General features: G+C 49.8%; 1 protein-coding gene across 14 annotated transcripts; it reads right to left on the minus strand.

Moving 5' to 3' along the window:
- Nucleotides 1-131: 131 nt before the first annotated feature.
- On the minus strand, nucleotides 132-25,410 carry LOC117590119 (trithorax group protein osa). Of its 14 annotated transcripts, none has more exons than XM_034282475.1 (17): nucleotides 24,854-25,410; nucleotides 22,745-23,842; nucleotides 17,623-17,907; nucleotides 17,340-17,558; nucleotides 10,908-11,064; nucleotides 10,685-10,847; nucleotides 10,461-10,654; nucleotides 9,674-10,393; nucleotides 9,424-9,608; nucleotides 9,103-9,357; nucleotides 7,942-8,157; nucleotides 7,469-7,697; nucleotides 6,378-6,824; nucleotides 5,860-6,019; nucleotides 5,448-5,646; nucleotides 5,298-5,379; nucleotides 132-5,235 (listed from the first exon to the last, which is right to left on the minus strand). In XM_034282475.1, the coding sequence occupies exons 2-17, from the start codon at nucleotides 23,711-23,713 to the stop codon at nucleotides 1,376-1,378; spliced, it is 8,340 nt and encodes a 2,779-aa protein (XP_034138366.1). In that variant the 5' UTR covers nucleotides 23,714-23,842; nucleotides 24,854-25,410; the 3' UTR covers nucleotides 132-1,375. The 14 variants fall into 14 exon arrangements, with proteins under 14 accessions (XP_034138366.1, XP_034138368.1, XP_034138367.1 ...); XM_034282477.1 differs by having other exon boundaries at nucleotides 132-4,987; nucleotides 5,027-5,235; nucleotides 10,461-10,847; XM_034282476.1 differs by having other exon boundaries at nucleotides 132-1,973; nucleotides 2,010-5,235; nucleotides 10,461-10,847.
- Between the last annotated feature and the right edge of the window lie 930 nt (nucleotides 25,411-26,340).

Here is a 26,340-nt window from a genome sequence, read left to right on the forward strand (position 1 = left end):
TATATATATTTATATATATATATTTATATATATATATTTATATATATATATTTATATATATATATATTTATATATGTTTATATCACCTAATTTGATTTGATGTTTAATTTTTGTTTCTGTTTTTTTTCCCCCCGTTTTTGGGGGGAGTTAATGCGAGCGAGTAGTATTCTGGAAACTGGAATTTCTCAGACCATCCATTTATATGATACGAAATGCAGTGCTGCCACCCTACCACGCACACATGTTCCTTGTAACATTGCGCAAACACACAAAAAATACAGTCAATTTACATAATGGTTAAGTATGTACAATTGGATGTTAATGCTCCACCAAACAAGAACGAGAACGCCCACCCACGCCATGCGGCATCCACTATGCACTATTCTCCTCCTCTCCCTCCTGCTGTGGCCACACTTCATCTTCCTTAGTTCACATAAAACTGTAATTAAAATGAATTGCAATATTCATATATTATATTAGGGGGAGGGGAATCTCTCGTACTCTCTCTGGTCTGTCTCCTCTGCCGTACGTAGATTTCTGTTTGTTCACTTTATGAGTTTCTTTGCTGCATATTATTGTTGTAATATGTTGTTATTAGTAAGTGGTAGAAGTTTAAAAACTATGCTCTCTATATATGTATTTATATATATCAATCAATGTCTATACGTACGCCGAGTGCATGCACTTCCCGTTGGCATACACCACTCCATCTCCTGCTTTGTAGTTTAATGTAAGGTTATGCATTTATTATATATATTTAATATATGATAAACCATAGCGTGCGTATGCATATGTATGTGTTAGTTGTTACTCTCTTCTCCTAACGCTTCTCGCTTCTATCTTCCCGCTTCTCGTTTCTCCTCTTTGTCTCCTCTTTGTCTCCATTAAGTTAAATACGATAAGTATGCTGTGTGCTTTCTCTTCTCCTTCTTCTGCTCCTTATTTTCTTATCTGCGGTACGGTACTTTGTCCTGCGAAACGTCGCGATCGATCGTGCATCCTTCTTTATCATTATAATTATTATGTGGCTGCTGCAATCACTTATGCTTAGGCTTTAGTTTATATTTTTACTATTTATAGATTTGAGTGAAAAAATATACAGTTGTTATTGTATTGACTGTTGCAGTGAAGCCCACACACACATGACATTGGATCAGGCTCTGACGGAGTATGCCATATCCTTCTCAAGGGGATTCTCATTCTGCTCTCTCAACGCAAAACGCATGCAGGAGGCCTCCTTTTAAGTAAATGTACATTATTTGATTACATCGATATCCGATCAGGTATCCGGTCTCCATTTCACTGTTCCGTCTCCTTCTCAGTCAACTGCCCCGCGGCGCGGCCAGTAGTAGGACGCTGGCAGCATTGTCGTATACTACGCAACGGCTGTCGTCGTTCCCGCATTCGTTGGCGGTGCTGCCGCCGCCTGCTGCGACACGGCTGTGGCTGTGCCCGAGGCCGCACTTGATGATGAGGAGGGAGGCGGCGCTGCAGATGCAGCTGAAGTGGCATTGCTCAGGCTCCCGGTAAGGTTCGACGATGCCAGTCCGGCTGCGGCGACAGCTTTGCTCACCTGCTGCTGCTGCGACTGCTGCTCGGCGACCGATTGTGGAGTTGCGTGGGCTGCTGGCGTGGTCGGGGCATTGTTCATGGTGGAGGTGGACTGGCTTCCCAGACTGCTGTTGCTGCTGCTGTTGGTGGTACTGTTGTTCGTCTGGTTGCTGCTGGCCGTCCCGCAGCTGTTGCTGTTGGTGCTGCTGTTGCTCACGTCGTTGAAGGTGGCCGCCGGCGGTAGTTGCTGGCTGCTGTTGCTGTTCTCATCGTTGATCACTGCCGAGGAGATCATTCCGCTGCCAGATGAAGACGTGCATGTGGCTGTTGGCGATGGCTTGACATCAGCGCCACTTGGCTCAGCATTCGCTTCTCCACTGCCAGACTCCAATTTAACTCCGCTGCTTGGTGCTGCTGCTGCTGCCGATGCTGCTGCTGCTGCTGCTGCTGCTGCTGCTTCCGCACTTGCAGCCAAAGCTTGATTCTCCGAAGGACGCAGCTGTTGAAGCTGTTGCTGCTGCTGTCGCTGCTGCAACAGTCTGAACTCCACCGAGTGCATCCGGCTCGCTCCACGCGACACACGGTACAGTACCCGCGAGATGACCAGGGCCACCTGCTGGTCGAGGATGTGTGACATGACCAGCCCTAGGAGCCGCTGTTCCTGCTGCATGAAGAGCGACTGGTTGTCCGGATGCTTGGCCAGGTGCAGCAGAGTGCCGGCCGCCCGCCGCAGCATGTCCAGGCTAGTGCCCATCGAGTCTGGGTTCTCTCGCAGGAAGTTGAGTCCGTGCTGGTTGGCCACGCCCAAGGCTGTTTGTTCGGCCTGCTCGATGAAGGCCACCAAATACGAAATGCACGGCGACTGCAGTGCCACCGTCCGCGCCATGGCACTGTCCGCCGCAGCCAGGTAGTGCAGCAGATTCACAGAGAACTCACGGAGCACCTGGTCCTCGTTGCGACACAGATGGCGCGTCAGCACGGCGCACAGCTTCTCGAGGCGTGCGAACGGTGGCGTCGCAATGACCAGGTCCACGTTCGCATCCGTCACGCACAGCTTGCAGAGCGCTTCCAGCGCTAGGCGCTGCGGAGAGAGCGCAGAGTTGGGTCCGCACGAGGGGAACGGATCCTGGCCGTGGGCGCTAGGACAGACGGCCCAATGTAGAAGTCCGTCTATGAGTGGGCGGGCGATCAGCTCGTCGTAGCGGGAGAGCTCGAGGTGGCCGGCTATGTTGGCCATCGCTACTAGCATATTTTCCCGAATGGTAATCAGGTAGTCCCACCACCACTCGCGCTCCCCCTGCAGCGAGCTGCACGAGTCGCTGAAGTCGGTGTCCTCCTCGCGGTCGTAGTTGCGCGTCTTCGGTGTGCGCCGCAGGTGCTCGTGGTTCAGCAACAGCAGACGCCCCAGGACGGCCAGGAATCGCGTAGATTTGGCCAGCACCGTCTCGTTGCCGGGCACAAAGGTTAGATTGCGGAAAATGTTTGAGAGGGCGATGCAGCGGCGTGCAAGCGAGTCCTGGCTCTCGTTTACCAGGTAGAGCGAGGCCTCGTCCCGCGTGTAGCACTCGTCCTCGTAGCTGGAGTCGCGTTTCCGCTGCAGCACTTGCGCCGCATCCCGCACCGTCGCTCTGGGATCGAAGGCGCCCAACGCCGGCGAGGAGGAGGATGCTATTCCGTTGGTTAGACGCTGTTGCTGCAGGCTGGGCGACTCGATTTCCATGTCAACGGCTCGACAATCGCTGTCAGTGGTCTCCGTCGTACCGGATGTTCCCGTTCCCGGTTCCTTCTTCACCTCAGCATTTGGCGCAGCGATCTCATCAGTCAGTTTGGATTTCTTGACCTCGGCAGATCCTTCTCCGGCTTCACCGTTGCTGTTGCTGTTGCTGCTGTCGCCGCCGCTGACCAGACGCCGCTTTTTGTTGAATGACTCCTGGAGGAGATTGCCATCCTCAGTGCTGTTCGTCGTCGCGTTCTCCTCTTGCTTGATTTCAGGCTTGGGGCTGGGGGTGGCCGTGTCTGTGTCCTGGCGTGTTTTCGCCTTCTCGGAGCGGACATAGCGTGCGAATGGAATGTTTACGATCTCAGACTTGAAGACGTCAATGATGCCGTCGAGCGGATCCGGCTCGGTGAAGCCATAGGTCCAGGCATTACTGCCGACCGGCTCCAGCTGCTCGTACAGCCTGTTGGTGTCAATGTCCCACGCCTTCTGGCGCTCGTCCACGAATATGTCCTGCTCCGCAGCCTGGATTCGCACAGGCACACCTTTCCTGGTGACCATCGTGTAGTTGGGAGTGAACGAGAGCAGCAGGGATCGCTCCTCGGGATTTGGTTGTACTCTCACCTGGCCCAGATCGATGCCTTCGTCGGCGTCCTCAGAGTCGCTGCCTCCTCCGTTCTTTCGGTCCATATTTTCGTAGTGACGCTTCCGGTTGTAACTACAGATGCTCCGCACACACCGGCTCTGTCGTCCGCCCCGCACTTTGTGCTCGATGGCGCCCGTGCCCGTGCCCATGGCCGTGCCACTGTCCGCATCGTCTTCCGCCTCATCCAGTGGCTCCTCACAGCGTTCGTCGAACATCTCGGCGAGATTCTTCTGGAAGTGCTCGAGCAGCAATGTCAACAAGCCTGGCAGATTCGAGATGCCGAAAAACTGCACCGTGGAGTCATCGAAGAGCAGCACATTGAGCACGTCCAGGGCCCACGTGCACTCCGTCAGCAGTCCGGATCGCATGGCCATAAATATCCGCCACGGATCGACGGGGCACACATCCGACTTGGTCAGGCGCTTCCTCCTGTAGAGCACCGGGGTCGTCGACTCAACGCTGTCGTGCGGGAAGATCAGCTCCTTCTTCACCAACTGAGCCCCGGACCCGCCTCCGGAGACCTGCGGAGCATAGCCACCGGGCTGCTGCTGCTGCTGCTGTTGATTGGGCGGCAGTTGATGCTGATGCTGTGGATGTTGTGGATGTTGTGGGTGCTGCTGGTGCGGATGTGGATGCTGCTGGTGGGGAGGCTGCTGCTGCAGCGGCTGCGGCATTCCCGGACCGACGATTGGCGGTTGCTTCTGCGGAATCATTCCACCTGGTGCCGGATGGCCGATGGGCTGGCCCACCGTCTGAGATGATGGCGGTGGCATGGCATACGGTGGCTTCACCATCCCTCCAGGTACCTGGGGCATACCTGGCGAGGGGCCGCCACCGTGTGGCGGTTGCTGAGGTGGCTGTTGGCCTCCCGGAGGCTGCTGCTGTGGCGGCATGCCGGGCATCCGCTGCTGCTGACTCGCTGGCCCAGACGGGGGTCGTAGCGGGGATCCTGGAGGAGCTATGCCGGGCTGACTCGGCTGACCAGCGTTCATCTGTGTCCACTGGGGAGGCGCCTGCGGCTGCTGTTGACCGGGTGGTGCCACCTGTTGGTATGGTGGCTGCTGCTGCTGCTGTTGTTGTTGTTGTTGTTGCTGTTGCTGCTGTTGTTGTTGCTGCTGCTGCGGAGGCGGCTGCGGAGCCTGTTGTGGCGGATACCTATGCTGCTCCCACTGGGCCACTCCTGCGGGCTGTTGAATCGGCGGCCCATGAGTGGCACCAGGTGGAGGTGCTGCTCCACGCGGTGGTGCACCTCCCCAGGACTGCGGTGCTGGCGATGTCGGATACTGTGGTCGATACTGCTGCGCACCGCCTTGCCATGCTCCTGCGGATGGAAAACAAAATGGTATTAGAGTGGTTTAGCAGATTCAGCTGCGTGGAACGTACCGTAAATCTGTGGCCTTGCATTGTAGCCTGGATAGGGCTGTGGATCCTTGATGAAATCGGGATGCCTTCGCGGCTGTGGACTCTGCAAGGGAAAGGGCAGAGAGCTCGGATTAGCGTGAAATTGAAAGTGGTGGAGGAGGGGCGACTCACCTGATCGGGTGGTGGCCGATAGTAGTCCTGCTGCGTGGGTGTTCCTGGTGCATAGCCGCCAGTCGGTGGCGCCACAGGTGATCCACTCGTGGGTGGCCCGCCCGCCACTGCCTGTGCTGGTGGCTGGGGTCCACCTGTCGGGGGCTGACTGTACGGCCGGCTGCCATAGGGTCCATATTGATTGGCACCAGCCGGTGGACTACAAAGACATAAAGATATACAAGACGTACAGCATTAGTGGCATTCGTATTCATCCAGATATTTTCCAGCTTCAGCACTCGTCCAAACCCGAGGCTACAGTACAGTATTTTGGGGTGTGTTCTGTGTGTTGTGTTGTGTTGTGTTGTGTTGTGTGGTGTGGGTGTTGTGTCTGGTCTGGTCTGGAGAGAGATACAAAATTGGTGTCACTCACGCTTCCCCCTCCGGCCCGTAGGGAGGGTACATATTGCGGTTCTGTGGAGGATACTGTCCTTGGCCTTGTCCAAACGACTGGCCAGGCGGTCCCGTGGCATTATACTGATCGCTCGCACCATACTGGCCATAAGCTCCGGGTTGTGATGGATAGGGAGAGCCTGAAACGTTTACAATTGATTACAATTAGAGGACTGGGGAGAATGGGGCCTTTTTGGCATAGATTTAAATCGAAATTAAAGAACACATAATGCACACGGCCCTAGCCTTGTGAGGATATCTGATTTCAATAGCTGTCTGGACATGCAACTTACGCACTAAATTTTAAATCAACTAGTTAATTGTTAAGTTATTTGGTGGGAACCACATTCAGTCGTTAGATGAGGCGAGTACGAAAGCAAACGAGAGAGTAATGTAAAAATGTGAAAGGAGCGGAGCGTCTGACGCATGAAAGAAATTTTGGTGGAGAAACGGAAAAAGAAGAGATGATAGGAACAAAAAAATGTAAGATGATTATACCTGGCGTTCTAGACACAGGCGTTGGATAAGCGGAGCCACCCTGCGGATAAGGTGCTCCGGAGGCTGGGCGCACATGCTGCTGCTGCTGTTGGTGCTGCGGGGACGGTGGTGGTACCGGCCCAGGCCCATGTTGCTGAGGTGCACCCGCCGGTGGAGCACCCGGCTGTGGTGGCTGCTGCTGCTGCTGTTGCTGCTGCTGTGTCGGCGGCCCGGCCAGTCCTGGATGCTGGGGATGCTGCTGCTGCTGTTGCGAGGCCGACTGCTGGGTGGCGTGCGGTGAATGGGGAGGTGGCGGTGGCAGGGCACCGCCTACAGCAGCAGCAACAGCACCAACGCCGACACCAGGACCACCGGCACCTGGACCAGGACCAGGACCAGGACCAGTATCCTCGAAGGGATTGCTCACACTTATATTATCACCGACGGCGGCAACAGCTACGGCGGCGCCTGAAGCGACAAGCGGCGGTTCGGTTCGTTTCGGTTCGGATGAATGGTTGGTTGGTTGGATGGTTTGGATGAATCGAATTGAATTGGAATTGGAATGAATGAGTCAGTGGAATCACACAAATGAATTGTTGTTGTTGTGGCGTGGTTTCGTGGTTGTGGTTTGTGGGTGATCGAGTGATGGTGGTGGTGGTTCGGTTGAGTTTATGGTTTAGTAGTGCGCCCACACAAACGTTTTAGAAAAACATAAAAATGAATAAACAAAATATACACACATGAAATTAATAACGAACATTGAAATGTAGATATGTATACTTATGTATGTACAGGTAATCATGGGTTACAGGTTACAGGTTAGAGGTTACAGGGTTGGGCAATGAATTGTTTTAATGGCTGATAATAAGCATATCGTGTAGCATAATTTAGTAATGATAACATGGACACACATACAGGATGCCACAAAACAAAATGTAATTCCAAAAATATGAAATCAATTATACCGATATGTAGTACTAGAGAGCTATTGGGGCAGCTCTCTCGATCGATTGGGTAAGGGGTAAATATGACCAACAATCGAATTAGTTCAAATGAGAGCGCGCACACAACTGTGAGCTCTGCGTTGCAGAATCAGAACAATCAGCTCTTACCGGGATGAGGTGTCTGCGGGTTACTCTGCGAGGGCGGTCGCTGCATCTGGCCTGCCGCCGCATAATCCGGCTGCGGCCCACTGGCGCCAGGGTAAGGACTGCCGCCCGAATAGCCTGCATAGCCATCGATCGCAGCGTTCGGGGCGGCGCCTGGCGGGGCCGGGAATGAGTCCTGCGAGTTCGACGAGCCTGTCGAATTGGTTGTCCCAGCATCCAAATGGCCACCACCGGTTGGTTGCAAGTTGTGTGTGGGAGGGTTCGTTATCGTTTTCGTTTTTCGTTTTCGGGTTCGTAAAATGATGCGAGGAAAAGGTGGTGAAAAACATGTTCCATTTTCAACGACAATCAATCGCACAACGGAGGAATACAAATTAAAACAAAAAGAAAAAAAAAACGAACAGAGAATCCAAATTAAGCATCAAAAGAACATACCAAAATGTATGGGGCACCACCGCACGCGGCAGACACTTACCTGGCGAGGGAACGGAGGCGGCCTTGGCAGTCTTCTTCTTGCTGCCGGCCTCCACCTGCTGGATGATGGGCAGGGGATCGATATCGCCGCGATCAAAGTGGCACTCGAAAGTCAACAGATTCTTGGTGTAATGCTTCCGCAGCGTGTACGCTGCACTGCTGCTGGCCCCGATGCCCAGGAGGCCGGCAATGTCCTTCCAGGTCTTGCTCTTTGTCACCTGACGGAACGGGAGAATCGTATGGGGTTGGCATCATTAGTTGGGATTGCTTATATCCAAATGGATCATTGTCATAGTAATATCACTCAAGTGTCGATCGAAAAAAGAGAATCAAAGAAGGTATCGAGCAAAAAACCAACTTCGGTGTGGATGCATTCTCCGGAAAAGAAGGAAAATATAAACTACGTACAAAACAGGTATCGGGTTGGTTTTGGGTTAGCGAAACTACTGAATGAATATAGAGGATAAGGATGTGATAATACACACACAAGGAGAGAAAAATTAGCTAGGGAAATCGAACATCAGAGAGAGAGGTAAATGGGAATACGTGCAGAAACAGAACCAAAAGTAAAAGACATTAAAAACATATCGAAATTAATTAGTTCCCATTGAACACACATTTCAAACAATACAAAAAATGTACTTTCATGTCATTCCTGAGATATTTGATAGATTTATATATTTCAAAACTATTTAAAAAACAATTAAAAGAATGAATTGAGTTTGGAATCGATTTTTTGGAGCATGCTGTATATGGGTTAACTTATGCGGTAATAAAATGTTTTCGTTTGTTTTATTTGTAATGAAAAGCTTGCACCGTAGGCTAAATCTTGTACGCTGGATGCAGCTATAATTTAGACACTTGGATCGGAGGCTGGAGCTGGGTCTGATAGGGTGGTTGCTAGATTGATCGAGCAGCTCTGGTAGATTGACTTTTAGTTTCTGTAGCTACTAAGAAGCCGAATCGCAACATAGATTGATTGGTGTCTATTGTATATATTTTGTTGGTGGATATATCTTTTGATTTTGGTTCGTGTTAACTACGTTGGTGGTGGTGGTTGTTTTTTGGGTTGGTTTGGTTTTGGTTTGGTTTTGGCTGAATTAGTTTTGGTTTTGCTAGTAGTAAATCTAAAAAGAAGTTAGTAAAAGGAGTTACTACGGCACCTTGCATACCTCGACGAATCCGCCACGTTCTTTTACATAAATATATAACCTATATAAATCGAGTGGCTGTTTGGAGATGGTTGGACAGGCGGTTATCGGCGTCCGCCTCTCCTCCATGAAGGACCGCAGCTTGTCCAGCCATCCTCGCCTGTCTGGATTGTCGTCCATTTCGTACAGCTTGCAAAGCGAGTCAGACTTCTTCGTCGTGCTGCGGAAGGGCTCCTGCTGCACGGGTACATGGCTGTTGAACACCTGCTGTGGATGGCACATTGACTTGGTTCATTCCCATTTAAATGCGATGGTGGTGATGGCTCTACTTACCGGACTGCCAGTCGGACGCGGCCAATTGGGTGGCGAACTCATTTCGAACTCCTCGCCGGGGCCGCCACTGCCCGGGTGCATCACAACGGGATGCGGGGATGTGCTCGGGGGGGCTAAATGACTTTGGCTATAAGGATCATTCTTGCGTGACTTTGGTGTGGTGCATTGGGGATCTTCGCCGGAGGCTGTCGAACAAAGCAGAACCACACATTAGTTGCAGGTTTCTTGTGCGATCTTTCGTTTCACTCACCAGCTGATGCATTCGAGAGCGTGCTCTGTTGACTGACTTCATCCATGGGCGTTCCATCAGGGCCAGTGGTGACCACGGCCGTGACCGGGTGTAGCCCGGTAACGCCTGTCGGACCGGAGGAGCTTATCCCGTTGTCCTGCGATATGTGCTCAGTGCCAGCGCTGTCCGGACCGCCAGGCGGTTGTCCCTGGCCACCGAGCATCGACTGGGGCGGTGTGCTCGTGGGCGGACCCATGTTGGTAGGACCGTGCGGCGGTCCCATGTGGTGGGGAGGACCCATAGGCATGCCGGGATGCATTCCTGTCGGCCCATTGCCGTAGCCCTGCGGTCCCTGCGGCTGCGTGGGGCTACCTCCGTAGCCACCTTTGTGCTGTAAATGCTGCTTCAGATAGTTGAGTGGGCGGGGCGAGCCACTGCCCTGAGGAGGCGGTGGTCCCACCACCGTGGGCGGCGGTGTGCCCTTGCCCTGCACATGGTTGCCAACCATCGCACCGCCAGGCGGAGCACCGGCTTGCTGCTGTGGCGACGGCGACACCCACTGGTAGGGCGGATACTGACCGTGTGGACTCCCGCCGCTGTGGTTGGGCATCGACCGTCCCGGATAGCCACCTCCCTGGGCTCCAGAGGGCATGCTGTTGGCTCCGCCGGCGCCTTGGCTGCTTGGTGGCGGTCCGGTTGCGTAGGCTCCCGGCGGATACTGCGGCCGTGGCGGGTAGTTGCCTAAAATTGTACCAAAGTTTGTAGAATGCAATGGGAGAAGATTCCTCGGAAGAGTGCCTCATCGTACCTGGTGGATATTGCTGCGGCTGCTGCGGGGGATAGCCTTGCGCTCCAGGACTCTGGCCCGGACCGCCCATCTTGTAGCCTCCGTGCATGTGCGGCGGCATTGGGTAACCCCCGCCGGACGCACCTTGAGGAGGAGGTGGGGGCGTGCCCATGTTATTCATTCCTTGGCTGGGCGGCGGTCCCGGTGGCGGGGTTTGTTGCGGCGAGTTGCTCGCGGATGAGGCGGAGTTCGAGGCCTGCTGCTGCTGAGATTGCTGCTGAGGCGGTCCGCCTGTTAGACCCGGATGAGGGGGCATTGGTGGTGGCCCAGCTCCCACCGGTGGCTGCTGCATGGGACCGCCGCTGCTCGACTGGTTGCTCGCTGGGCGCGAGATTGGATGATTTTGGGCTGCAAGTGAAAATTGTTCATGAGATCTGCACCAAAAACGAACAGAGTCCTGGTACTTACCCACTGCTGGGGACATGGAACGCGAACCAGATGAGCCAGTGGGAGAAGGGGTGGGCCGCATGACTTGTTGGGGATTGGGTGTGCCGGGCGGACCGGAGCCCATGCCACTGTGCGCTCCGCCGCTGGAGCTGTCGTTGCTGTTCTGACCAATCAGCTCCTGGAACGGGAAAAAGAGCGGAACCAGTTCCGTTGTGAATGGCATTCAGTAGAGGCATAAGTGCAAAAGTGCCGGCCGGCCGGTAGTTTTTATTTATTTAAATGAAAGTAATAGCAACAACGAATTAGTCGAGCGGCAACAGCAATTAACTTAAAGAGAGCATACACACACACACACTTAGTGCATACACTTACACCTGCTGATGTCTGGTTGGTCTAAAAACCATTTCGAGCATTCGCCGCAAACATGCCTACAAATATATGCCTATGCCTATCAGATGTTATCCCAAATGGTGCTGTTGGGTCGGAGCGGAACAGCAAATGTTGTTATTGTTACGTAGCGGAACAGGCTGACACAGCAGAGAGCGGGTTGGAAGTGTGTCTGAATAATCTCAATCATTGGGAGTGAGCGAACGGATACAATTACACTCTTGTTGCAATGTCCCCCTCGCTCTCTACCCCGTTATCAACCTTTTCTGACATTGCCAAAAGAATTATTATCCCTCTCCTCCTCACACACTTACACAACTTATGCGGCGACACTCGTGCAATTATAACCCGGTCAGAGCCAAGAGGGGAAATTCTCATAAACGCCAAATCTCTCGCAGCAATCACAAATCTTACAACAGTCTTCAACAGAAACTCGGTGCGATGCGACACGACTTTAAATTTGTTGCCGCCTTATAGCTTATAAGAAAATCAAGCAAAAGCTCCACACCGCACAAACAATTTCAGCCAAGGAAGCATACACACAGTCTTACCTACATACATACACATAAAGCTTAAGTCGACAGCAATTCGAAACACACACACACACCCCAATGTAAGCACAGCAAGAGAGAGCAAAGCAGCAGGCACAGACAGCGACAGTAAGAAAAATACAGCTAGCGCTGTTCGTTTTGGTATCTGAGAAATTAAGTGAAGTGAAATGAAATGTACGACGACGACGACGACGGCAAAGGCAGCAGCAGAAACAGAAACAGAAGGGACGGGGTGAGGACAAGTAAGGGGGCACGGGGCATAAAAGCTATGTGGAACGAACGACGGACGCCTGCAACTTGAAGCACACGGCGGAGGGGAGAGACGCAAGACGGGATACAGGCAAGTGGCTGTGTCTGTGCTTTGCTGTGCTCAGCTCTCTGTGGTAGTTATGGCGCGCTCGAAACGAACGGCGAACAGCGAACGTACGATGACAAAGACGTAGATAAGGAACAGAAACATGCACACACAAACACAGATACACACACACACCCGTACGCTCGATTATAATAAAATGAAATAAGCAACGGCGTCGCCAGCCAGCCCGGCCGTTCGTATTCGTATTCGTTTCTTCGCTCGTTCGCCGTCAGAGGGGAGCCAAAATACGTTGAGTGTGAGAGCGTGATGTGAGCGAGGGGGCCAAGGGCGGCAGCAACGGCGACGTTGATGACGAGAATAGCAAGCAAGCTAAAGCATGGACGTACGGAACGGCAGGAGAGGGGACGCCAAAGGCGAAGCAAAGGCCAGAGATAGAATGCTTTGTGAGCGGATAGCTGTTGGTGTGGAGGGGGGTGTGGGAGCAGCGAGGCAATACGAAGGCGGCCCACGTTTGTAGTTAAGTATGCGTAGCTGTGTGTAGAAAAATTACTTGGAAGAAAAGCAAGCGCTGCGGGAACAACAACAATGAAATCATTTATAACGAAAGAACACAACAAAATGAATAACGACAAAAAATAAAACAGAATTCGCACTCGAAGTTCGAAATAGCAAAATAAAGCAAAATAAATAAACTAAAGAAAAGCCCCCGCCCTGCCTTCGGCTACCCCTTCCCAAAATCACTCTATCCCATGCGATTACAGCAAAATTTTATTGAATTGACTGTTAATGTTGTGGGTGCAGTGGGGCCGAGAGCGAGACAGATAGAGAGTACTCATAAAGTTTAGCAAAGATTTGCGCGCCAAAAAGCAGGAGATTCAAGTGAATGAGAATCTCGAGGAAGACAGAAAGGGTTCGAGTGGAGTTTGAATTTCGAAAACGATTCGTTTTGTCACTTCTCTCCAAATGCTAATGATGGACCCCACTTCAGATCACATCTTCTCATCTTTCCGTAAGATTGGAATGATGTAGCGCCTTTTGCCACAATTTTTGAATTTAGTTTTTCAAAAGCACTTTAACTCTTTTTTTATGCAACGTCATTTAAATGAAGAATGTACAAACACCAGCATGTGCCACACACACAAGCATTTTTCCATGTGTTGCGTGAGTCTGCCCCAGAGTTGTTGGCCGTCAGCTGCTGCCACACCGCTGTTGGGACCTTTGTGGCTTATCACCTTAAAACCTTTAGCGATGAATGTTGAATGTGGCAGGCACAAAAACGTAAAACAAGGCTAACACACACTCGCATGGACTCTTGTTATGCCGCGCAACGGAAGAAGAGGGAGATGAAAAAGTAAGAGAATTTAATGCACAAAAGGAGCTCTTCACACCGAGATGGGAATTTGTAAACAGCCAACAAAAAAAAGAGAGACGAAGTAACAAACTTTTGGATACGAGTATCATAAAAAACAGGAAGGGAGCTTCATAACTTTAGTGACCAATGCTTTTGATACCCTTCTACGATTTGTATTCCTTTTGGCCAAATTTTATATAGAAAATTCCCTTGTTATAATTTTACCAAATTGATTATATGAACAGAATTCCAAACTCAACTACCTTTAAATTTGAATCTTCTTGAGGGTGCACTTGAAGCTGGTGGGGTCGCGCGAGCACCACATCCCCTCCGACCAATACCAAGCCCAAGGAACCAAAGACACAAAGAGTGGGGGTGAAAGAGTGCAGGCACAGCTGAGCGGTTTCGAAAACAGCTACAGAGAATCAGACTGTCTTTCATTAGAGTGTGCATGTGTGCTGTAGGAGTGGAAGCGGGATGCATTTTCTGTTTGTGCTTGCTTAAAAATTTTATGAGCGAAACGAAAGTTTGTGTGGCTCTGTGTGTCTCTCCGCAACTTTATATACATGTGTGTGTGTCTGTGTGTAAATGGCATCGGGGTACGCCAACAGCAAATGTACACATACACACCAACACTCTCAAACACAGAGTATGCCATCAGAGAAGTCGGTTCGGTTCGTTTCGTACCATTCGTTTTGCAAGCACACGATGACTCCCCTGCTCTGACCACTTTACAGCATGGCAGCAGACGTGACAGACAGACAGACAATCCAAACAGACCGCCAGCCCGACATCAGTAAAAACAACAACTGCAAACCACTTTGTGCACAGACAAATGTCCCATGAATCGAGTTGGATGGAGCTCAGCTCACAGCGCCAGAGCCCTAGTCAGAGCCAGAATGGCAGAGCCAAAGCCAAAGCCAAAGTTCCACTTCTCTCCGCGCCGCACCGACTCTGTCTAAAACCGACATGTTCGCTTCGTTCGTTTCGATTCGTTTGGTGGTGTGTATCCAAACGAGTGAACTGAAAAAAGCTAACTCACACACGCGTACGTAAGTATGCATGCGAATAAAGGCACACAGAAAAGTAAGAAGCAGAAGCAGAAGCAGAAAGGCAGCCGCAGAACTGAATGTTCCTTATTTTTTATTTTATTTTTGCCTTTTTGTGTCTATGCCTGTTAAAATGAAAAACGATGATGATGCCAACAACGGCAGTGAAGCCAGAGGCAGAGCCAGCCCCAATGAGTGGAGCACTAAAAATCCCAGTAACAGGAGCAGCAACAACAACAGTAAATGTTACAGAGAAAAACCGGCAAAATTTTTCATTGGCGGCTGGGCTGTCAGCCATGTGATGGCTCTGCGGGCTCAGGGCGAGCGGGTGAGTCTCCAAATGTAGCGCAGGAACAGACCCGAGGCAACTTAGCCGTGGAGATGGGGATGGTCGCGTGACTAGATTTTTCAGTCAAAGTCGACAACTCTTTCACGTAAATGAACGCACGGCATTCTACATATACACATGCATATGTACATAGGTCACGCGCACACCTCTAGTTCGTTGTTGCACTACAATTTGGGTAGCATGAAATGAATGCCGTTGTTGTTGGCTGTTGGGTGCAGATTGCATACAGAATATGACGCAGAGCAATCTTGAAATAAGGTTTGAAGTAGGACAACGATGGCTATCGTGATGGGGACAGTGCTGAATATCGATGGAAATGTCACTGGAAGTTTAAATCATCGCATAATGCTTGCATGTGCATTCTGATGAAACCATTTGATATAACGATTGCAAGAGACCGTAAAATGTTGGAAATTTTTGTTGCCGAAGCGGGAAATGTTGAGTAGTTAAGTATTGCAATATTATTTATGTCAGTGTTGTTCACACACTCACAAATGGAATTGAAAGCAGCTTACAAATGCAATATTGAATCAGCTAGGGCGACAATGGAGTGGACTCCATTCCCCAGCCAAGCCCCATGTTCTGCAGGTTTAAACTGGCTGGACGGCTGATTACAGTTCTTCCGGTCTCTTCTGTTTGTTTTTTGTCGCAAGTACCATTAAAAAGGTAATCAACATAGCCAGAGGGGGTCAGGAGAATGAAAGGAGACCGATGCTCAGAGGGTGCGGTCCGAAAGATTATGAGACAGAGTAGCGTAGTTCAGCGTGAATAGTTTGCAGTTGCAGTAACATTTTCGAGGGGGAGAGACACGTGCTCCACCATTGATGGATTAAAGAAATGTACATATGTAACATATGTAATTTGGAAAAGACATGTAGACGATGGGAGACATTCAAGATTTAAGGATTCACAAACAAAATGATTTGCAACAAAAAACATAAAAATGTAAACACGAACCGAAATAACACGAAATAACAGACAAAAGCAGCAGAAACAAGAAGGAAAAGGAGAACATCAATGACCTTGGCATTGACCCAAATATATGGAAACAGACAAAGCTTTGTGTGTGATCTTGAGCGTAGTGTAGTGAGTTTGTGTATGAGTATGTTTAACGGTGTGTACACCAAATATAAAAGGGAATGAGGGGAGTGGGGAAAAGAGAACCAAAATACAAAATAAAGAAATGGCAGGAGAATGAACAGCAACAACAGCAACGGAAAGAGGAGAGCAGCACTGCTGGGGCGCTGGGAGAAGGCACAGGCGGCCGCGGACATGCTGAAAGAATAAATGGGTTTCGGTACACAAAAAACGCACACATAGAGGCATATAAGAATGTAGTTACGCAAGGTAAATACGCATACATCTACATATGTAAGGTAAGACAGACCTAACTCTGCAGGTTCCTTAGTTGTTAAGAATATGTTAAAATTTTGCAGATAAGTAGATATTAGGATATATGGTAGATATACATGGTGGATATTGCCCCCACGATAGCCGCATATCGTCCAACAAAAAAACAAAAACATAATTCTTAGACAACAGACTAAAACAAATCTATCGAAACTGCTCATGACACGTGCATACCACACATACGGTAAAGGGGAGACGGATGACAGGAGGCAGACTTGCCGGCGATGCGAAAATAAAACAAAAGACAAAAGAGAAAAATGCCAATAGCAGACGAGACGCAAACGTAGCGACGCCGCCACGCAAAGAAATAGTAATCAAAACAAAATAAAAATCATTAAAATTCATAAAAAAAAGACAACGACAACAACAACGATAAGAGAAACAACAATTTTAAAGTTGTACCAGGAATGGAACAGACCAGGGAGAAAACGAACGGGATGCGATAGCAGTTCAAGTTCAAGCGATAGACAGATACAGATGGAATGAGCTGGGGTGGGAGGTGTTTAACCTAAAAGAAAATTCGTAAAACACAAACAAAAGAGAAGAGGCTGAAAGGGGTAGGGTAGGGGAGAACCAGACGGAGCAGAGCTCAACCCAAAAAGTGAGTGCGAGCAAGTACCCGTGCCTCCTATAGTAAATATGCGAGTGCCATCCCATGGACAGGCATAAACATTTGACCTGCCTGTGCCTCTGTCTGTTCCTGTCCGTATGAGAGGGACAGAGTGTGAGTGAGTGGACGAGTGCTGAAGTAGAGTGTGGCGGGTAAAAGGCTGGCAGGTGAAGAGTACGTATGAGTATATGCCGCATCTGTGACGTCACCAGTCAAGTTCACGTGCTGTTCACGCAGTCCAAGTTTATTGACCCACTTTCGATGTGTATTATCTAGAAATGCCGCCAACTCGAGGCGCATGCGAACGGAGGGGCACGCGGACGGGTCTCTGGCGAGGCAATCCAAACCAAACCATACAATGAACGAGTATTCATTCCCCTTAAAAATGCTCCGCATAACGGAATCATCATCGTCTCGTCTTTGTGCTTACCTGATGCGGAGAGGGTGATGCCTGCGAGGGCTGTGGCGAGGGACTGGGCGCATGGCCTGGACTGCTGGGTGGGGGTCCTCCGGCGGCGGCATGCGGCGGAGGGGGCTGTTGCTGTTGCAGTGCCTGCGACACATGGTGCGGGGAGGCGGGCGGCAAGGGATGTCCGGGACCAGGACTGGGCGAGGAGCCGCCAGGCCAGGGTCGATTCGGTTCCGGATACTGAAATGAAATCATGATTAATCTCTGGTTGGACCCCTAAAGGAGGGCAATGCAATCCTCTCACCTGGTGCGTCGAGTAGGCAGTTCGATGATTGGGTCCCGCGGCCGGCAGTCCAGGCGGAGTGGGGTATCTTTGCGGGTACGGCGAATATTGAGATGTTGGCGGTGTGTTCTGCTGAGGCTGTTGCTGTGCGGCTCCCGGCGGAGGTCCTCCCGGTCCAGCACCGCCAGGCTGCTGACCCGCCTGCTGTTGTGCCTGTGCCTGTTGCTGCTGCGGCGAACTAGGATAGGAACCTGAATTTTGACCGTGAGCTGGCGGGTAGGGCGACTGACCCCTGGAAGTGTTTGTCTATAAATAAAGAGGAGAAACGAAAGTTAATCAATAAAAGTATTATAATCCTTTTTCAAATGCACCCAAAATAAATCTATTAAGAATCAAGAGAGAGGAAGAGAGGGTGTGTGAGGGACAGACACCACATGGCGTTTTAATTAAAGCCAGTTCAGTTCTCTCCCTCCGCTGTCTTTTGCAATTCATCAATTATTTGCGTTTGTATTTGCTTTCGTTGTTGGTTGTCTGCGTGCAGAGCACCGCACATTCCGTTTTATATCGTACATATATAATTTTAATCGATATTCCACAATCACATCCCCCCGTAAATGCGCAAGCACCCATTCCATTCCATGTACAGTGGCGGCCCGCTGATTGGAACTCCCTCTCGCTCTCTCTCGAACTGCGTATGGGAAATTTTCAGCAATTAAAACGGGAAGATGAATACTAGACAATAATTACAAACATATGACCCAGGGATCAAGTGCCTCTAATTATCTGGCGCTCACTGTAGCACTCTCGCAAAAACACACAGCCACAGACAGATGCTAGAGAGAGAGAAAGCGAGACAACGACAGTGACGCACACTCCTCGGGTGTGACAGTCACAAATGCGAAGATTAACAAGAGACAACTCTCAAAAAACGAGAAATATGCTTCTGCAAAAGGAAACTAAATACTGTCAATAAAAAAGCTGAAACATTTACCGCTATATGTACGTAGCTACAGACGCACACACCCATGACATCCCTAATCCTGAAATAAGGCATAACTTAGGACAGTCGATTGCCGGACCCGCCGCCCGTCCGACCGGTCCAGTCCACCATCCCAAGAAATCCACTTGAACGGAATATAAAGTGAAACTTATGCCGGGAACATGCACATGCATGTTGTCCAGGACCAGCAGCCAACGACAAAGTTGCAACAAAGCAACCTACGAGACGGAGACACCTCGGAACGTCGTGGCAGAGAACAGGAGTAGGACGAGCCCAGCAAAAAGAGCTTGGGATGCTATTAATGAAAGGATTTTCAACTTGACGTAGTGCGACAAGGCACAAATACAGACATGTCCTGACATGGCAAGGCACCAACACACTCGCCCTCGCAAACATGTACATGCAGCACAGCACTCACACGAGTGTTGCTGCGAATGCCAGCCCTGGAGTAAAATGTGGCAATAAATCTAATGGAAACACACAGCCAACAGCCAACGAACAGAGCGCAGAGCCGGGCCAGAGCCAGAATTCAGGGCAGAGGACCACGGACCAAAGCTAAGGGAAAGGAAAGCAAAGGCAAAAGCCAGATCTCCTCGTACGCCGTACGGGCAACGAGGATGAGAACAACGACAGCAAAACGCCAACAACAAAAACAATCGACAACGACGACTGTCGGTCCACTGCAGGCGGCGGCAGGGTGACAGGAAACATGAATGGATGGTTTCGTACTCAGTGTGCAATATAGAGTGAGAGAGGAGAGTGTGTGTGTGTGTATAGCAAGCCAGGCAGTGAGAGAAAAAAAATAAAAAAGGGAAACTCATCATGGATGAAAATCAAAAGCAGAAATGTGTACGAACGAGCCAGCAGAAGGGCAGGCAGCCGAAAGGGAACGACGGACAGGCAGCGGGTAGGAACGAAGCTGAAGTGGAATTTGAATTAATGCAGCAAGGGTCGTACGGTACACACACATACAATGAGTGTAACGAACGAATGACGGTTGGAATGAACGTCGGTCGGAATTACGTTCGAGAGTGTTGGAGTAGCAGCAGCCAGGAGAAGGGAGAGTGGAGGAGGGGAGCGGAGCTACCAGAGATGGGATGGTGCTGATGATGGTAGTGGTGGTAGGTTTCCAACTTAAAAGCCGGCTCTGTTCGGGACCAAGGGCCACTGCCAACAGCGCAGCCATACTGCTTACATATATTTTATAATATCGCGGGGAAAAACAAAGCGCAGCAGCCATGGTAGGCACAGGGGGAGACAGGGAGTGGTCCTGTCAGGGGCTTGGGTTTATAATTTCATAACCAACAGACACAAACACACACACACACACACACACACCGACAGAGCCAGACGGGAGCGCTTGCATAAATTGTGAAGGAGGGCGAAGGGAATGGAACATAGTAAAAGCGATTTTGAAGCGAAAAAGGTAAAGCCGGCAGCAGTTGTAAGGGTTGCCAGGCCATGCCACGGCGCATTGTGTGGGAGCAGAGGGCAGGGCAGGACAGAGCAGGGACGTCCCAGCAGGCTGATGGCAATGGGCGTACGACGAGAAGAAGGGGCTTGATAGAATTACGTGCAGGAGTCGAGCGAAAATAATTTGAAATGCTACAATGTGACACACCACTCTCTTCACATTCCCCCAAAGACTGAGCCACAATGCAGGCCGAAAAGTATTAATTGCAACTATAGAAAACAGAAAGATCCCGGAAGAGTGGGAGAGCGGCCAGCGCCTTGAGCTTACCCAAGAGTTTAGTCAAAGGAGATAGACCGACCAAAAAAAGAGAAGCAGGAACAACATAGGGACAACAAATATCACTTTACTTTATATATGATCAACTTTTTGTAGGTCAAACTTTAAAGATAGACCCCATACATTCACAAGCCGGCACACACATGCAGAGCTCAAAAACGGCTTTTCGCCACCGCACGGCACACACCACCCGATAAACGTGTACCCAAAAAGAAGCACGGCGCAAGAGGATGATGAAGAAGCAAACCAAAAGGAACAACAACGATACACAGTAAAGCAAGCAGCAACGGTTAATGCAGTGAAAAGAGCCCACCTATAAATATTTAAGGCGGAGAAGTGTTGTGGGGGCTGTGCCAGAAATAATTTTACGAAACTTAAAGCTGCCTAATATGCCTATACAGATGCACACACATTTACAGTTATTTCCTCTCTGCACCTGTTGTCCCAATAAAGGGAATATCCTCCTTGGTTTGGCGAAACGTCAAGGACTCATCATCGCGTTCTTAAATTGAGAGAAATGCACCGAAGCTAACGGAGGAACATCGCACCGAAGAAGCAGAGGCGGCATTCAAAGAGACGACTGCGGCGGCATGTCATAGTCGACGAGCCCTCCTCCTCCTCTTTGACTGTGCGCTGGGTCTCGCTTATTTTTCGTATTTTTATTTTGTTTTGGTTTCTGCTTCCTCTCCACAGCTTGCCGGCTCCCCCCACCCTCCCCTCCCTCTCTTTCACTTCAGCTACCCCAGTTCCCAGAGAGTCAGCTGTGACAACAACAAGTTTCTCTGTTATTGCCTTTGATTACGGTGCCTACTCTTTCACATAGGTATACATGAGTACAAACATATGTGTGTAAGGTCTGTCCGTCTGTCTGTCTGTATTTATTGCATGCACGCGTAAGTCACACTCTGCACACTCACGAACACACACACACACTCATCTAAATGCTATTGGATAGCGGTGTTTTACTCTTTTTATCTCACAATACACTTGCACGCATAAATATCTATGCACATATGTATGTAAGTTTGTTCTAATATCATCAAAGCTCTCGAAGGTCGCATCGCATAGCTCCGCATCGTCTCGCACAAGTCTAAACCCTAGCATTGCTTTTGATTTGTATATTCATATAGATTTGTTTATATTGCTCTGGTTAATCGTCGGGCGGCATCAAAGTTCGTTGACTCTTATCCGCGAGACATCTCCCTCCCATTCATGAAAACAATCGATCCGATTGCAGTGGAATTGATATTCCACGGAGGAGATGACTCATTTCGGGTGTAATATGACTTGAGGAGCAACGCCTCTTTGCAAAAGTAAGCAATGAAACTCGTACAAATAATTAACCGGTTTACATTTCACATCAAAACGTGATGGGTTCTCTCACGTGCTTTTCCTGAAGCAAATATTCCACATGTATCGCTTGGCGAAACTGATAGTGAGTCTACTATATGTCCAGCTTATTTCATTATAATTTTAAGGGAACTGCTGACTGATAGCAAGGTTCACACCACACCAAACTAGATTTCTTTCATCCAGACCAGTGGATCTCCGGTGGCTCTATCCGTCAATTTGCTTATTGGCTTCACACCGAAAGTAACTTTCGCAATAATGCAGTTAGGAAGGAAACCTTAGACCGACCGTGCAACAATTTCAAACCAATTCCAATCAAATGCTTTTGGAATTGCCGTAATTGAAGCCACAAAAGTGAATGGATGCGGATGCCTCAACATTTTTCGCGTATAAACTCTTGCTTCTTCTCCACCTTCTTTTTCAGCGTTCTTTTGCGGTCTTTGTTGTTATTGTTTTGTGGCGGCAAGTGCCGGCTCGTTCTCCCTCTCTCCCACTCTCGCCCCACAACCGGAACTTAAACGCCAAACTGAAGGAGAAAGAGGACGGGGACGGGGAAGGTGACGGGCTACATAACGAAAAGGCGCGGAATATACATGGCTTATGTGTGTCAGTGTGCCTGTGTGGGAGCGAGCAGCAGGACTTGCTTGAATCTTTTCACCAAACTCTGAATGAAGTGCGACCAAGCGACGAAACCTTAAAAAGTAACAGCAAATATTGCCAGCCTCCCTCCAAATTTACACACACACCCACATTCGACCCAGCTCCAAGTACATGTGTACAAAACGTGACGAGCCCCTCTCTTTGAATGGGTTGGAGATGGGGTGAGGTGCAGATTGCGCTAGCATAAGGCCACATCTCGTGTTTTGTATGCTGTATTCCGTTATCTGCGAGTGCGAGTGTTTGTGTGTGTGTGAGGGAGTCGAGAGTTTTGGGTCGATGGAATCAAAATCAGTGTCAATGTCAACAAAGCTCTTAAAAAATGAAGAAAAGAGAGCCACCTAGAGAACATAAAAGAAAATGTTTCTGACCAACCGCACACTTACCGGTGGTGGCGTCCTATACTGCTGCGACGGCCCCAACTGAGGACTATAGGGTCGGGGAGGTGGTGCCCAGCCGCCCTGTTGCGCTCCGTACGGCGATGGCTGATGCTGTGGCGGAGGCGGTCCATGTCCTGGGGGTGGAGGCGGGGGTCCTCCCGCCTGCTGTTGGGCAGCTACTGCCGCCGCCGCCGCTGCTGAGGCGGCTTGCTGGGGATCATAGCTATTCGCATAGCGGTGCTGCGGGGGCGGCGGCGGATTCGAGGACTGCAGCAAGGAGTTCAGCGTGGGCGTGGGTCCCTGAGGCGGCTGGCCAGGGATGTAACGTTGCTGCTGCTGCTGTGGAGGCCTATTGGGCGAGCCTCCCGCACCAGGGGACTGCTGCTGCTGCTGTTGTGGTTGCTGCTGCTGATGGGGCTGCGGGTGCTTGCCGCCGGGCGATGGCTGGCCGTAGCGGTATGGATCCATGTTGGGGTCGCCCGTGTGGTACCGCGCGTAGGCAGGATGAGCGTGGGGCGGTGGTAGGTGAGCCACAGCTGCACCGTACTCGTCCTTTACGCCGGGCGCATGCTCAGGTGCTCCTGGCAGCGGCGCCGGCCCGCTGTGATGCTGCATGTGGGGCGGTGGCGGCGGATGCTGCTGCTGTTGTTGTTGCTGCTGATGCAGATGGTGGTAGTGCATAACCGCCACTGGGTCCGGTGGTGCACCTGGTGCCGAGCCAGGTGGTGGTGGGGCGCCATAGGGGTGCGGCACTCCGACATTTTGCTGTATGATCGGATCGCTGCCGTTGTTGTTGGGCGTGGGTGGGCCGGAAGTGGGTGGCGTGGATGCAGAATTGGCACCGACACTGGTACCTGTACCACTGCTGGCTGCTGCGGAGGCGGCCGCACTCCCAGCTGTCTCGGGAGGAGCAGCAGCGGGGGCTCCGGCTCCAGCACCTCCCTGGGTTGACGGGGACTTTATTTTCTCATTCATGGCTGCTCATTTGCTGCTGCTTCTGACGGTGTGGCTGTGGGGGCTGGGGAGGACCCGCCAACAACGCTGACGCTGATGATGACGACGACTTCTCCGACGACTGCAGCGGCAAATTTGAGGTTATGTTAGCTGCAAGTTATCAAAGACTTTCATTAGTTCCCTCTCGTTCTACTCTTTCAACTTCACTTAATTTGGATCTAATCCGTACGGGACCAATAGCACGGGACACCAGATTTGTATATTGGGAAACATAAATAATTTGTATCGGTTCATGGCTCAGTGTATTGAAAAGTCCGCTACCAACACCGACACGAACACACCAATACCACATCAACATTTATTTCTGCCGCGTACAGAGATTGCCGTGCGTTGACAACCCTGCCGCTCGCTCGCGTGCTCTCTCTCTGGGCTTAAGCGCAGTCCACCAACAGTTTTTCTCTCTCTCTCTCGCTGGCTCTCTTTACATTTGGCGGCTATACACGCACACGACACGCCGTCTCCGTCTCACTTGCACTTGCCCCACGAGCAGGCCTCTACATGCATATGTCGCTCTCGCTCTCACTCTCGCACTTATGGCGTTATTAGTTTCTGTGTGAAACGAACGAAACGAGCAGTAATGATTTTTTCTTAATTATTTTCTATGCCGAATTTTCGCGTTTACGAGGAACCCAAAGGCTTTCGACACGGATCCATCTCCGAAGCCTTGGACAATACATTTACCAGCTCCCGCGGCATTTGTTAACTCATCCGACTTATAAATAATTGCCAGCCAGTGGGCAGCCGCTTTTTTTTTGTTTCTGCTACTTCTCTGCCACTGCTGCTGGCGTTTGTCTTCGTCTCGCTTGTGCTTCGTTTTGGGGAGAAGTCTTTTGCGTTTTCTGTGGTTTTCGCTTGCTTATGGTGATGATGCAAGGATCTGCCCCAACATCCAATCATTTGCATATGTACACACATGAACACCTTTGGTGTGCTGCACCAAAACCAACAACAACAACAAAAGCAGCAGCGGCAGCAACTTTCGAGTTAACAATTGTTTAGTTCACTCGCCTGTGGGCGAAAGTCCAGGGCAGATTGTGGATCTTTGCGGATTTTTTGATGCTTTTTCTTAACTATACAGCTAATACACGCACGTACACTTACACATAGAAGAATATTCACGCATTGACGACCGTCCATAGACTGGCTATATATACTGAAAACGAACTCGCGCGAGAAGACAGGGACAGGGCAGCAAGCTCGGTATACGAACGAAACGAATTTGAAGTGTATGCAAGTCTTGTCTGGCTGCTCTGCGCTGCCAAGGAAATTTTTTCGCAAGGCTGCTAGGCTTGCAAAAACACTGCGGGGGAGGGCACACTCACTCGCGACTGATCACCAGATATACCCTGCACATGTTGCACATAATTTTCTCTATTAATACAGTGTATTTCACTTAATTTTTAAACAATTTCTCAGCATGACGACGGAGCGAGCCACATACAAAGCGATTTTTTTGGCAAATCAAATACAACGAGAAAGCCGCCGCCGACGAGAGCAGATGCACGAAACGACTGCTTAAAATGTATTTTGTATTTGTTTGTTGCACGCACAATTTAACCACTTTAATACACACAATTGTTGGATTTTATTTTTTCTTAAACAGCGTGGACGCCATTCTCGTCTCGCTTCGCACAATTTTTTCCTCATTTATTTACGACGAGTAAAAAATACCAACAAAAAGGTAATATTTTCAATGTGACCGCAGAGTGGTAAATTCAAAATCTCGAACTAAATGTCCAAAAATGGCGACGTTTGTTATGGCAACACTCGCTACGTCTTTACGATATATTTACCGATATACATACACTACGTAGTTTGCGTAACTTTTTTGCTGACAATAAACTGCTGGAACGTAAAATTGGACACACCTTAAAAATAATGTGTGCACCCCCATCTTTGTAGAGAGTAATTGTCAAACCAACATTGGATAGTTTTTGACTTGAATTTTTATATTTGTTTTGAACAGGAGTAGTGGTTAGTACTTGAATTATTTCGAGCACGATTGTTCAAGCCTCGTCCAGCTCGTGTGGAGTCCAGCAGCCAGAGTAGAGCGTGCAGATCCAACAGAAGAGCTTCCACAAATTCGAAATGAAATTCATATTTGAAATAGCCGGCGGTGGCGCCTTATAGCACACCAAATGCGCTTACATTTTCCCCGAGTCAGAGCCGTAAGCTGGCTGCCATGAAACTGCTGTGCGCTGTGAATACATTTTGTAACGGTTATTCAATTTGTAACTACAGCTGGAACTACCGTCCCAGGTAAGTGTATATCCAGCTGCAGGAGATTCGAAAGACAAAGACGCTGCAGGGGAATCTGTATGCCTGGCACACTTGAGATTATTTCTTAATTGTTAATTTCGTATTTTAATGCCCCGAATTCCCGCTTTATGTAACTGCAGCTTGAACAAAGAAGCAAAATAAAAGCCAACGCGCAAAGCGATTAAGCCGATTTCGATTGCTAATAATACGCAAATTTTTTTGCCTGTCCTCCCGTTTCTTTCATAACAAGTAATTCTGTTGTTGTTATACCCGGTACGCGAACAGTAAATAGGGTATATTGTATTTGACGACCCCACAAAGTATATATA

This window comes from Drosophila guanche, unplaced genomic scaffold, assembly GCF_900245975.1.
Source record: "Drosophila guanche unplaced genomic scaffold, DGUA_6, whole genome shotgun sequence".
Lineage (NCBI taxonomy): Eukaryota > Metazoa > Arthropoda > Insecta > Diptera > Drosophilidae > Drosophila > Drosophila guanche.

Coding starts and splice junctions, on each gene's coding strand:
- LOC117590119 (XM_034282471.1), bottom strand. CDS start 23,713: ATGAATGAGAAAATAAAGTCCCCGTCAACCCAGGGAGGTGCTGGAGCC. Junction 7,698..7,941: donor CCGCCTCCGTTCCCTCGCCA/GGTAAGTGTCTG, acceptor TTGCAACCAACC/GGTGGTGGCCATTTGGATGC. Junction 6,020..6,377: donor GCCTGTGTCTAGAACGCCAG/GTATAATCATCT, acceptor TAAACGTTTCAG/GCTCTCCCTATCCATCACAA.